Source organism: Ranitomeya imitator, chromosome 1 (assembly GCF_032444005.1).
Source record: "Ranitomeya imitator isolate aRanImi1 chromosome 1, aRanImi1.pri, whole genome shotgun sequence".
Lineage (NCBI taxonomy): Eukaryota > Metazoa > Chordata > Amphibia > Anura > Dendrobatidae > Ranitomeya > Ranitomeya imitator.
In genome coordinates this window covers 838,252,300-838,267,261 of record NC_091282.1, presented here as the reverse complement: position 1 = coordinate 838,267,261, position 14,962 = coordinate 838,252,300, and the positions used below count along the sequence as shown (strand labels likewise).

Sequence of the window (14,962 nt, the reverse complement as noted above, 5' to 3'; positions counted from 1 at the left end):
AGTCCGAAAGGCATAACTAGGTACTCAAAATGGCCCTCGGGCGTATTAAATGCAGTTTTCCATTCATCGCCCCGCTTAATACGCACAAGATTATACGCACCAAGAAGATCTATCTTGGTGAACCAACTAGCCCCCTTGATCCGAGCAAACAAATCAGATAGCAGCGGCAAGGGGTACTGAAATTTGACCGTGATTTTATTTAGAAGGCGGTAATCTATACAAGGTCTCAGCGAACCATCCTTCTTGGCCACAAAAAAGAACCCCGCTCCCAATGGTGACGATGACGGGCGAATATGACCTTTCTCCAAGGACTCCTTCACGTAACTCCGCATAGCGGCGTGCTCAGGTACAGATAAATTAAACAGTCGACCTTTAGGAAACTTACTACCAGGAATCAAATCGATAGCACAATCACAATCCCTATGCAGAGGTAGGGCATTGGACTTAGGCTCATCAAATACATCCCGGTAATCAGACAAGAACTCTGGGACCTCAGAAGGGGTGGATGACGAAATAGACAGAAATGGAACATCACCATGTACCCCCTTACAACCCCAGCTGGACACAGACATTGATTTCCAATCTAATACTGGGTTATGGACTTGTAGCCATGGCAACCCCAACACGACCACATCATGCAGATTATGCAACACCAGAAAGCGAATATCCTCCTGATGTGCAGGAGCCATGCACATGGTCAGCTGGGTCCAGTACTGAGGCTTATTCTTGGCCAAAGGCGTAGCATCAATTCCTCTCAATGGAATAGGACACTGCAAGGGCTCCAAGAAAAACCCACAACGCCTAGCATACTCCAAGTCCATCAAATTCATGGCAGCGCCTGAATCCACAAATGCCATGACAGAATAAGATGACAAAGAGCAGATCAAAGTAACGGACAAAAGAAATTTTGACTGTACCGTACCAATGGTGGCAGACCTAGCGAACCGCTTAGTGCACTTAGGACAATCGGAGATAGCATGAGTGGAATCACCACAGTAGAAACACAGTCCATTCTGACGTCTGTGTTCTTGCCGTTCAACTCTGGTCAAAGTCCCATCGCACTGCATAGGCTCAGGTTTATGCTCGGATAATACCGCCAAATGGTGCACAGATTTACGCTCACGCAAGCGTCGACCGATCTGAATGGCCAAAGACAGACCAGTAGGCATGGCATTCAGACCAGCAGGCATGGGAAATCCCACCATGACATCCTTAAGGGCTTCAGAGAGACCCTTTCTGAAAATAGCTGCCAGCGCATCTTCATTCCATTGAGTGAGCACGGACCACTTTCTAAACTTCTGACAATAAATCTCTATCTCATCCTGACCCTGACACAGAGCCAGCAAATTTTTCTCTGCCTGATCCACCGAATTAGGTTCATCGTACAGCAATCCGAGAACCAGGAAAAACGCATCAATATTACATAATGCAGGATCTCCTGGCGCAAGGGAAAATGCCCAGTCTTGAGGGTCGCCACGTAATAAAGAAATAATGATCCTAACTTGTTGAACTGGGTCACCAGAGGAGCGAGGTTTCAAAGCCAGAAACAGTTTACAATTATTTTTGAAACTCAGAAATTTAGCTCTATCTCCAGAAAAAAAATCAGGAATAGGAATTCTTGGCTCTAACATAGAATTCTGAACCACAAAGTCTTGAATATTTTGTACTCTTGCAGTGAGATGATCCACACATGAAGACAGACCTTTAATGTCCATCACTACACCTGTGTCCTGAACCACCCAAATGTCTAGGGGAAAAAAAAGGCAAAACACACTGCAAAGAAAAAAAAATGGTCTCAGAACTTCTTTTTTCCCTCTATTGAGAAGCATTAGTACTTTTGGCCTCCAGTACTGTTATGATTAGGTAATTCAGAACCACAATGGACCTTGAAGTTCAGAGCACACAAAGTGACCTGACAATAACCAAAAGACATAGGACGAGTTCTGAGACGTGGGAACTCTGCTGACCGCAATCCCTAATCCTATCCAACCACACTAGAGGCAGCCGTGGATTGCGCCTAACGCTCCCTATGCAACTCGGCACAGCCTGAGAAACTAGCTAGGCCTAAGATAGAAAAATAAGCCTACCTTGCCTCAGAGAAATACCCCAAAGGAAAAGGCAGCCCCCCACATATAATGACTGTGAGTAGAGATGAAAATACAAACGCAGAGATGAAATAGATTTAGCAAAGTGAGGCCCAACTTACTGAACAGACCGAAGATAGGAAAGATAACTTTGCGGTCAACACAAAACCCTACAAACAACCACCCAGAGGGGGCAAAAAGACCCTTCGCACCGACTAACGGTACGGAGGTGCTCCCTCTGCGTCCCAGAGCTTTCAGCAAGCCAGAAAAACCAATAAAGCAAGCTGGACAGAAAAAATAGCAAACAAAAATAACACAAGCAAAACTTAGCTTATGCAGAGCAGACAGGCCACAGGAACGATCCAGGAGGAAGCAAGACCAATACTAGAACATTGACTGGAGGCCAGGAGCAAAGCACTAGGTGGAGTTAAATAGAGCAGCACCTAACGACTTAACCTCGTCACCTGAGGAAGGAAACTCAGAAGCCGCAGTACCACTTGTGACCACAGGAGGGAGGTCTGCCACAGAATTCACAACACTTACCGTTTTAAATAATCTGCATATCATTAACACGTCAATCGATCCTGTTATTTCCATAATTACACGACTTTTCCTTCTCGGCATCGCAATTTTAATGCTGAGGCGTGTATATATATATATATATATATATACATACGGTATATATATATATATATATATATATATATATATATATATATATATATATATATATATATATATATACAGTATATAACTAGGCACAAACTTCCAAACTTCCAATATGTATGTACTGCACTGAGACACTGTTTCTCAACGTGTGTGACTGAGACACAGATTCCTGCTCGCCAGGCAATAAAGGATTATTCTGTTGTTCTTCAACAGTTACATTTGCAAAGTGCTTGTAAAAACAAGCCACTTTCCAATTGTTATGGAAGATACTTGATGTTCTGAACAATATAGGGATTCTTAACTTTATTTTTTACCAATCTTTGTCTAGGTTACTGGTCATCATCAGCGGTGAGAAAACATAAGCTGGAACTAATAGCATGCTCCAGTGATCCAGCCAGCTTCAGAGCAGAGCTTACAAGCTCTTTCCTATAGCAGTTGTAAGCACTGACCTGAAGCTAGTTGGATCACTGAAACATGATATTAGCTCCTGATGCGGCCAGCTTTATTATAACTGCACTCTTCCAATTCTGCAGAGAAAAACCTGCTTCCTTTTGCAACATCAGAGAGCGCATAGCTTGGGCTAAGGGTGCAACAATGGCGCTGATTGGAGCTCTCAATCAAACAGGATCTGTTGTGTGGTAATGTGACTTTAATGCGACATTGTGTAGTATAGTCTAAATGTTCTGTGTGTGGTGTGTGTGTGTGTGAGAAGAGGTGGTGATAGACTACGTAGGCAATTTGCGCAGTATAAAATTTGTATTTATTACATTTTACGGTCCATATTATGGTTAACATGCCCAGTTCCTGCCTATCCCATCTACTGAACTAAACTAGTAGCACTGCATGCATCACTATTGTTCTGGGTCTTGCAGTCATGATACAAATCGTACATTAAGGCCGTTTGAATGCACCCTTCTAGAGATGATAGAGGTGATGTTGGAATGGTCTTTCAGGACCATGATTAGTGAACGATATGGGCCCAATACATTCTCTATAGCTACCCGGATAGGAAGAGAGATGTCAATCAAGGAAAGCCAGGTGGTAAGAAGCTGAGACCCGCCACCAAGTCTATAGTCACATTTATCCTGTCCCCTGTTTACCTGGAGAACAAATGGATCAGGAGTTAAAATTCAACTGGTTAAACCCATAACTTCTTCCAACATGTGCGGGGTGTGGACACAAGAGGTACCCACAAGCCCATTACATGATTGGCTGACTAGAATCTTCTGTTTATGGAGGCTTCAGAAGTCCGGCTTTATTATCTCCTAAATGAAGAAGGCATATTTGCTCCAGAAATTTCAGACTGCCTATCGTAATGCGATTGCTGCCAATACAACCCTATTCAGATCAATGGAGATGAGATTCAATCACAGATCTTTTTGCAACCAACCATGCCAATTTACCCTTAGGGTGGTTTCAGACAAAACGTATTTTGCAGAAATAGTACCCTATTTGCAGTTTTCTTTTCCTGGTCTTTTTAAGAATTCTTTTGTGGCAAAACAGATGTTAGCTATGAGTCAATATGCGATGGTGGTGACTTTTTTGTGTAGGTTGGTGAATCCCTGGAGTATCTCCTCGAAAGGCAGCATGATCTTAGAGATGTTAAGTCAAAATCACCTTTATAAATACTTCTATTGAGGTATACAAAGCCTTTACCATCGCTTCGCAAGATTCATCTGAAGGCATAGGGACTTTGTTCCCAAAGGCTCTGGACTAAGGAGTTGTAAGGTCTGAAGGCTCTGCCTCTAACGCTTCATGTCAATGTGCAGAAGCTCTACATAACTAACCTATTTTTGTCACACTACATTACTTACACCTAAGCTTCAGAAAAACACTTAAAGGGGTTGCCTGATATAGGATTTTTTCTTTTGATTCATGGATGCTCTTAAAATTGAAAAAGAAAGCATACTCACTAGTGATGAGCGAGTATACTCGTTGCTCGGGTTTTTCCGAGCATGCTCGGGTGGTCTTCAAGTATTTGTAACTGCTCGGAGATTTAGTTTTTGTTGTCGTAGCTGCATGATTTACAGCTAATAGACAGCTTGAATACATGTGGGGATTCCCTAGCAACCAGGTAACCCCCACATGTACTCAGGCTGGCTAGCAGCCGTAAATTATGCAGCTGCGTCAACAAAAACTAAATCTCCAAGCAGTTACAAATACTCTGAGACCACCCGAGCATGCTCGGGAAAACCCGAGCAATGGGTACACTCGCTCATCACTAATACTCACCTTCCAGTACCCCCGTCCCAGGCTGCTCAGACGATCGGGACCAGCTTTGAAAGTTTTGCCTGCGCTGTTTAGAAGTCACAGGACCTCTGAAGCTTTTGACTGGTTGCAGTGGTCAGATGATAGAACAACATTAACTGATGTTTCTCATATGACGCATTCTTCTAGTCATCTGAATATTGTAGCATATCAAAGGCTGCAGGTGTCCTGTGACTTCCGAATGCAGCAGGCAATGATCATTAGAGTGGGCCTGAATCGTTCTGTGGAGGTCGCAGGTGGTTACGTATGCATTGTTTTTATAATTTTAACAGCATCTGTGGTTTAAAAAAAAATCTGTATCATACAATCCCTTAACAAACATATAAAGTAATAAAGAATGTTAAGAGCTCATATGTTAATAAAAACAAATTTCTATTAAAAAAATAATACTTACTGTAAGGAACACATTCATACTGTACTTCAAGATATTTGTAAGTCCCTGGGCAGGGATCGGGAAATACATCAGGTCCAGCCACTACGGCACATTGAGTCCTATTATTGCATCTGAAATAGAAAGTATGGTTTGAAGTACTTTATTTATCATCTTCATAAAATTTCACATTTAAGAAAATCAAATAATCTAAATCTGAACTCTACAGAATAAATTTTTCAGTTTTTCTCCAAATTTTTCAAATAATGCAGGTTTTAGAGTCATCCCCAACATAACCAAGATGAAAAACAGAAAAAGAACTGCAACAATAGAGAAATGAAACAATCTCCAAAACTCAGTCAAAGCCAAGTCAGAGGTACAGAAAGAGCTCATTAAGATGGCAACCTCCACGTGGTACACCCTGGGTAATGCTAAAGGACTAAGAATCTTGATCACCAAACACTCAAACTACATCTAGATCTCCTGGTCAATATATTTCACATCATATTTGATAAGATGTCAGCTTTTCTTTCAGTGTTTTTCACGAATTGAACTTCTACCTGTTATAATTACTTAGTGTTGATCGAATAGGCTTGGATTAGGTGTTATCCGAGCATGCTTGGGTGCTAACCGAGTGACTTCGGCGTGCCTGAATAATATGTTTGACTCATCACGGCTACATGTTTTGTGTCTGTTTGACAGCCGCAACACGTGCAGGTATTGCCTGTTTGTTAGACAAATCCCTGTATGTGTTGTGGCAGTCGAACAGCAGGAAGACATGCAGCCGTGGGGACTCAAACTTATTATTCGAGCATTACAAAAATACTCTCTTAGCGCCCGAGCATGCTCGGATAACACTTTTTTTTAATTTGTTTTTTTTTAATTACTGGGTTAGTGATCTACTCTTACTAACCCCAGGGCTTGATGCCAGCTTTGAGTTTAGATAAATCACAGCTGACATCAACTCCAATCATTACTACCAATTGACAATGCATCAGCACAATCAGGAAGAGCGAGGTAAAGCGCTAGAATTGGCACATCTAATGGGATGCGCCACTTCTGGGGTGACTGCAGACTGGTATTTTTAGGCTGGGAAGCCCAATAACCAGGGACCTTCTCAGCCAGATAACATCAGCTCTCAGCTGTCTGCACTGAGATCTTATCTCCCAAGATCTCGGTGCCGAGATCTCCATCTGTGCATGTATTAATATCAGCTCACAACTGTATACTTAGCGTTTAAGATGGGGGACCTAAAAAAAATTATAGGGTCCCCCTATAATTAATAACCACAAAGGCTATGCAGACATCTGCGGCTGATATTAATAGCCTATGAAGGGGCCATGGATACTGTCCCCCCAAGGCTAAAAACATCAGCTCCCAGCTACCCCAGCTCTTCCCTCTGTCCTCTGGTAGTGGCAAGTGGGGTGATAATTGGGGGGGTTGATGTCACCTTTGTATTGTCAGGTGACATTAAGCCCCGAGGTTAGTAATGGAGAGACATCAATAAGACGACCCCATTACTAACCTTATAGTCACTCGCCCGTAATCTACGGTAGTGTGACGCTGGCCTAATATAAATGAAAGTCCCATAGAGGGACAAAGTAAAAAAAAGGTAAAGGAAAGAAATTACAAAAATATTTTTTTTAAATCACAAAATAAATGAAAAAAAATATTTTACCAATTAATGGGTATATTGATATAAAAACAAAAATAAACAAAAAAAGTACACATATTTGGTATCGCCACCTTCAGAACGACCTGATCTATAAAATTGTCACACTAAACACCTCCAGTAAACACCATAAATGTTTTTCCATCATACTGCTCAACAAAAAATGGAATAAAATGTGATACAAAAGTTGAATGGAAAAAAAATGGTATAGCTGAAAAAGTCATCTTGTCCCACAAAAATACAAGTCACTATACAGCCCCATCAGCGAAGAAATAAAAAGGTATAGCTTTCAGTATATACCAAACCCAAACAATTCTTTTTTTTCTATAAAAGTTTTTGTTGTGTAAAAGTGGCAAAACATAAAAAAATATACCGTAAATGTGGTATTGATGTAATCTTATACTGACCTGATGAATAAAGCTGTCTTATCACTTTTACCACACGAGGAAAGGCATAAAGCAAAAACCCCCAAAACAATTCCTGAATTGCTAGTGTTTGTTCATTCTGCCTCCCAAAAATCAGAATAGAAAGCAAATCAAAAAAATGTTATGTGTCCAAAAATGGCTCTGTCGGCAGGCAAATAGAAAAATTGTAGCCCTCAAAATATGGTGATGAAAAAATTTGTTTGGTATCGTTGTAATCGCACTGACCCGAAAAATAAAGACACCTTATCACTTATACTACATGAGGAAAGGCATAAAAAATAAATAAAACCAATGCTTGACTTACTATTAATTTGTTCATTCTGTCTCCCAAAGATCACACTAATGCTCAGTTCACATTTAGCCTGCGCTCTCTGCGCTGGGCGCTTACATTGGGGTTTCCGTGTAAATTTCCTCTCAGATCATAAACGTGCATAAAAACACAGTCCGCCACAGTTTTGTGCACCTTTAAACATAAGGACACCACTGAACAGAGACTAAACGGAGACCAGAGTATCTCTGTTGCCTAATTATAGTGAATGAATCCCTCAGGGGTTTCATATAAATCATGTCATTTGGAGATTTAGATGTAAACCCCGATATACAGGTGCATCTCACAAAATTAGAATATCATCAAAAAGTTAATTAATTTCAGTTCTTCAATACAAAAAGTGAAAGTCATATATTAGATAGAGTCATTACAAATACATGGTGGGCCATTTATATGGATACACCTAAATAAAATGGGAATGGTTGGTGATATCATCTTCCTGTTTGCGGCACATAAGTATATGGGAGGGGGAAAACTTTTCAAGATAGGTGGTGACCATGGCGGCCATTTTGTAGTCAGCCATTTTGGATCCAACTTTAGTTTTTTCAATGGGAAGAGGGTCATGTGACACATCAAGCTTATTGAGAATTTCACAAGAAAAACAATGGTGTGCTTGGTTTTAATGTAACTTTATTCTTTCATGAGTTATTTACAAGTTTATGACCACTTATAAAATGTATTCAAAGTGCTGCCCATTGTGTTGGATTGTCAATGCTACCCTCTTCTCCCACTCTTGACTTACTGATAGCAAAACCGCAGAAGAAATGCTAGCACAGGCTTCCAGTATCCATTGTTTCAGATTCTGCACATCTCGTATCTTCACAGCATAGATAATAGCCTTCAGGTGACCCCAAAGATAAAAGTCTAATGGGTTAAGATCGGGAGACCTTGGTGGCCATTCAACTGGCCTACGACGATCAATCCACTTTCCAGGAAACTGTTCATGAAGGAACGCTCGGACCTGACACCCATATTGTTGTGGTGCACCATCTTGGGTGTCAAGTCATTATCTCAGTACATTAGAAAAAATGATTTTAAAACTTCTGAAATTTTCGCTTTTGATGATATTCTATCTTTTTGATGATATTCTAATTTTGTGAGATGCACCTGTAAGTGCTCAGCGTAGAGGGTAGCATAAATGTGATCCAAAATGTTATGTAAAATGTTCCCAACAAAAGCTTCAACTCATTCCACAAAAAAAGTATGTCCCCATTCAGGTCCATCATCTGTCAATGGAAATATAGGGGGCTTCCATGTTTCTGGTATCCAAATGCCCTCTCCCTTCTGAGCCCCACTGTATGTTTAAACCACATTTAGCGTTCACATGTTCTGTAGCAATGAGAGCCCGCTTAATTTACAGGGTCCATGTCTCCAGAAACATGAGCTGGACACAATGTATTGGCATGAGTATGTATGGGCACCAATGGCAGATTTGCAATTTTTACTCAGGAACATCCACCTCTGCCTGTTTTTGGAAAAAAAACATGGAGCTAAAGTCATCACGACACCTGCAAATAAATTTCAAGAGGCTTATAATTTCCCAAACAGGATCACTTGAGGGGGGATTCTGCTCTTCTGGCACTTATCTTCTGTAAATGAAAACTATCTGCAAACTATTCTATGATAATTTGCTCTCCGAGAGCCTAATAACACTTCTTCCCTCCTGTGTCTCGCTGTGTGGCTTACTGTATAACCACATATGAGGTATTTCCATGTTCAGCAGAAATTCTGTGACAAATATTAGTGCCAATTTTTATCCATTTCCTCATGTTAAAAATGTAAAATCTGGGGCTAAAACAACATTTTTGTCATAAAAATTTAATTATTTTTCCTTCACTGCCCAATGATATCAAATTCTATAAGGCACATGTGGTGTAAATATGCTTACTGCACCTCTAGATGAATTCATTGATAGGTGTGTTTTGTAAAATGGGGGCTCTGCCAATGTTAACCATTCCACCAAAATATGAACTCCAATATTGTGTTTTTTTCCCTCTGAGCTTTGCTGTGTGCCTCAAAAATATTTTTCAAACACATATGGGCTATTGGCATACTACTGGAGAATTGAATAACAAATTATATGGTCCATTGTCTCCTATTATCCTTTTCTAAAATCAAAAACTTGGGGCCAAAACAACATTTTAGTGGAAAAAATGGTAATATTCCTTTGATTTAGACCAATTCTGTGAATTGCCCAAAGGTCAAAAATGCTCACTACACCCCTAGATGAATTCCTCAAGAGGTGTAGCTTCCAAAATTGGGTTACATGTGGGAGGTTAAGCTGACACCTCAGGGGCTCTTAAAATATGACATGGCATCCGCAATCTATTGCAGCCAAAATTGTGTTCCAAAATTCAATTGGCACTTCTTCCCTTCCGATCCTTGCTGTGTGCCCAAACAGTAGCTTTCCACCACATGTGGGGTATCGGCTTACTCAGGAGAAATTGCACAACAGATTTTAAGGTCAATTTTTTTTGTTACCCTTGTGAAAAGGAAAAATGTGGGCTACAGCAACATTTTTCCCTAAAAAATGTATTTTTTCATTTTCACGGCTCAATGTTGTAAAAAACTCTGTTTTACGTTGTTTATCACCACATCTCTAGGTAAATTCCTTGAGTGGCATAGTTTCCAAAATGCGATAACTTTTGTGGGGTTTCCATTGTTTAGGTAGATGATGGGTTCTACAAATGCAACATGGCGTCCACTATCTTTCCAGCCAATTTTGCGCTCCAAAAGTTAAATGGTGCTCATTCCCTTTCAAGCCTTGCCATGCACCCAAACAGTAGTCATCCACCACATATGGGGTATCCGTGTACTCAAGAGAATTTGCACAACAAACTGTACAGTCCATTTTCTCCTGTTACCCTTGTGAAAATGAAAACTTTGGGGCTGAACACTTCTAGATAAGTTTGTGTGGTGGTGTAGTTTCCAAAATGCGCTTGCTTGTGTGGGGTTTCTACTGCTTAGGCACATAATGGCCTCTGCAAATTCGACATGTGTCCACAATCTATTCCAGTCAATTTTGTGTTAAAAAGTCAAATGGTACTCTTTCCGATTCGAGCTTTGCCATGCGCCCAAACTGTAGTTAGCCACCACATATATAGTATTGGTGTACTTCGGAAAAACTGCAAAATAAATTGTACGGTCTGTTTTCTCCTGTTACCTTTTTGAACATCTTAAATTTGCAGTTAAAGCAATATTTTTGGGAGACAGGGTAACATTTTCATTTTTTCCTTCCACATTGCTTTATTTCCTGTGATGCCCCTAAAGAGTTAATACACTTTTTGAATGTGGTTTTGAGCATTTTGAGGGGTGTTGTTTTTGAAATGGTGTCACTTTTGGGTATTTTGTATCACAGGCCCTGAAAGTCACTTCAAATGTGATGTAGTCCCTATAAAAATTGGTTTTGTAAATTTTGTTGGAAAAATTAGAAATTGCTGATCAACTTTAATCCCTTCTAACTTCCTAACAAAAAACCTGTTTAAAAATTATGGTGATGTGAAGTAGACATATGGGAAATGTTATTTAGTATCTATTTTGTGTGGTATAGCTACGAGAGGCATTCATTAAAGATTTCCCCTGATCCACCTCCTGTGGACTGAGAGCAGTAAAACTTGGCATAGCTATTAGTCCTTTTCTACATAGGTGCCACCTAGCGACATGCACTTCTCCCATCTCTTTAAGCAACTGTAAACACCTTGCTTGTAGAGGTTGACATGTTGCTCCAAAAGCAACATCGTAACTTTGGAGTCTTATTATCTGGAAAATGCTTGCACTTCAAAAATAACTTCATTGTTGGAAAGAGGTGTAAGTTCGATGGTGCAAGGGTTGAGTGAATAAGGAGGATGCGGTAGAATTTCAAAGCCACAGGAGCATGCTTCCATTTGGGCAACATATGAGTTGTGAACTGCTGCATTGTGTTGCAGAAGGCTGACACCTCTGGGGAACATACTTTATCTCTTGGTTTTGATGGCCTCCCACAATTTCTGCAGCAGTGAAGCATAGTATGCCCCAGTGATCATTGTTCCCTTTGCTAGGAGATCCGTCAATACTACTCTATGCTGGTCCCACAATACTGTGAGCATGACCTTGCCTGATGAGGGTTGGGCATGTGCCTTCTTTGGAGGCGGTGAGTCATGATGCTTCCATTGCATCAACTGTACTCTTTAGTCTCAGGATCATAGTCATGGACACACAGCTTTCATCCTCTGTGATCAGTCTGTTGAAAAAGTCCTCCTGGTTTCAATGGCACAATGTCAATAGAGCCTGAGAGCATTTGACTTGTTCCTGCTTCTGGAAAGGTTTAGGCAGCCAGGAAACCCAGTGAGCGGATACCTTATGCATGTGAAGATGGTCTTGGATGATTTTTTTCCATTGACGCCAAACTAATCTTTACATTTTGGGCTAGGTGGCGAATGGTTATGCTGCGATTTTCCAAAATGGTGACCTCCACTTGCTGGATGGTGTGTTCATCAACAGTAGAGTGGGGTCACCCTGGAATTGGAGCTGTTTGCACCGAAGCCCGACCACATTTGAATTGATGATGCCAGTTCTTGATTACATCATATGATGGGGAATCATCACCATAAGCCTCTTACATCTCATCGAACGTCTTCTTTAGTGTGTGGCCTTTCAAGTAAAGAAACTTGATGACTGCTCTGTATTCCACTGGGCCATTATCAAACCTCACACCACTTCAGCACCTGTGAAATTAAGACCATTATCGGTTCTGAGATGCAAATTGGCACGTAACCTATAGAGACTTACATCATTATACATATACAGTTTCAGAATCCTGTGATAAATAGAAGTAGGTCAGCCGAAATCTTTAATGAACATTCCTTGTATCTGGTATAGTGGCATAAAAATTCAAAGTTTTAAAAAAAATCTAATATTTGGTCAAATTCTCAATATTTACATAAATAAACAAAAATCATATCTAGAAAAATTTGCCACTAACATGCAGTACAACATGTAACAAAAAAATCTCAGAATCACTGGGATATTCCAGAGTTATTACCACATAAAGTGACACTGGTCAGAATTTAAAAAAATTGGCTTGGTCTTAAAGGTGAAAACAGGTTGCTGGATGAACGGGTTAAGGGCATATGTCCTTTAGTTGCAGGGCTATGGAATAGTTAAGTTAGAGAGTGAGGGTCTATTGTTCTGATTTGTAACCAGTTGTAAAGGGGGTGTTTTGGGAGGAAAATACTTAGAAGTGATTGGTAGATGAAGAGGAGAAGTGGCGTAAAGCAAAGGTAATATTTAACTTTGCTTCTCCTGCAGAGCAAGTTTCGAAAAATGGCTTGGTCAAGATGGATGTTGATGGGGTTTAACCCCTGTCAGCCCAAAAATACTGAAGAGGAAGATTGTAGTCCAACTAAGTTTTGGGGAGGTGGCCATACTGTATAAATCTCAAAGCGGATGAGCTGTTTGGTGCTTTGGTGGTGTGGCACCCTCCTGTTGAAGCACCGAAGCTTTAAGACGTAGACTTAGCCTCTACCTTCTCTCAGTATCTGGCTAGGTAATAAAGACTCAAAGCTTGATGCAGACGTACACCATCAACCCCCAAATTATTTTCATATTGTTCTAAAAAAAAATTATTTAAATAGAAAACATCTTTGCAAGTTTTTACCATTGGATGAATAGTAAGATAAGAAAAACTAACAAAACATTGTGAAATTGCATTTTTGTCATGACTTTACCACACTTGTTTTATTTTTTACAATAATGGTATATTTGATGTTAAACTGAATGGTATCAATCAAAACTAAATAAAAAATAAATAAGAACTCTATGTTGGCAGAAAGGTAATCAAGTTAAGGCTTTTGTAAAAAGAGGAGTAATGCGGAAAAAAAAAAGCTATCAGTTATTCGCAGGATACAGTTGTGGCCAAAAGTATTGACACCCCTGCAATTCTGTCAGATAATACTCAGTTTCTTCCTGAAAATGATTGCAATCACAAATTCTTTGGTATTATTATCTTTATTTAAATTGTCTTAAATGAAAAAACACAAAAGAGAATGAAGGAAAAAGCAAAACATTGATCATTTCACACAAAACTCCAAAAATGGGCCAGACAAAAGTATTGGCAACCTCAGCCTAAGGCTGCCGTCACACTAGCAGTATTTGGTCAGTATTTTACATCAGTATTTGTAAGCCAAAACCAGGAGTGGGTGCTAAATACAGAAATGGTGCATATGTTTCTATTATACTTTTCCTCTAATTGTTCCACTCCTGGTTTTGGCTACAAATACGGATGTAAAATACTGACCAAATACTGCTAGTGTGACGGCAGCCTAATACTTGGTTGCACAACCATTAGCCAAAATAACTGCGACCAACCGCTTCCGGTAACCATCAATGAGTTTCTTACAATGCTCTGCTGGAATTTTAGACCATTCTTCTTTGGCAAACTGCTCCAGGTCCCTGATATTTGAAGGGTGCTTTCTCCAAACTGCCATTTTTAGATCTCTCCACAGGTGTTCTATGGGATTCAGGTCTGGACTCATTGCTGGCCACCTTAGAAGTCTCCAGTGCTTTCTCTCAAACCATTTTCTAGTGCTTTTTCAAGTGTGTTTTGGGTCATTGTCCTGCTGGAAGACCCATGACCTCTGAGGGAGACCCAGCTTTCTCACACTGGGCCCTACATTATGCTGCAAAATTTGTTGGTAGTCTTCAGAATTCATAATGCCATGCACATGGTCAAGCAGTCCAGTGCCAGAGGCAGCAAAGCAATCCCAAAACATCAGGGAACTTCCACCATGTTTGACTGTAGGGACCGTGTTCTTTTCTTTAAATGCCTTTTTTTTCTCCTGTAAACTCTATGTTGATGCCTTTGCCCAAAAAGCTCTACTTTTGTCTCATCTAACCAGAGAACATTCTTCCAAAACGTTTTAGGCTTTTTCAGGTAAGTTTTGGCAAACTCCAGCCTGGCTTTTTTATGTCTCGGGGTAAGAAATGGGGTCTTCCTGGGTCTCCTACCATACAGTCCCTTTTCATTCAGATGCCGACGGATAGTATGGGTTGACACTGTTGTACCCTCGTACTACAGGGCAGCTTGAACTTGTTTGGATGTTAGTCGAGGTTCTTTATCCAACATCTGCACAATCTTGCATTGAAATCTCTTGTCAATTTTTCTTTTCC

At 40.3% G+C, this 14,962-nt stretch overlaps 1 protein-coding gene across 20 annotated transcripts in view; it reads right to left on the bottom strand.

Moving 5' to 3' along the window:
* Positions 1 to 14,962, bottom strand: part of ADGRL3 (adhesion G protein-coupled receptor L3) — a 1,214,649-nt gene that overhangs the window by 816,996 nt on the left and 382,691 nt on the right. For all 20 annotated transcript variants that reach the window (XM_069740657.1, XM_069740660.1, XM_069740665.1 and 17 more), the window contains exon 5: positions 5,416 to 5,525. In XM_069740657.1, the coding sequence (XP_069596758.1) occupies positions 5,416 to 5,525 (110 nt within the window). The remainder of the gene's footprint in view (positions 1 to 5,415; positions 5,526 to 14,962) is intronic.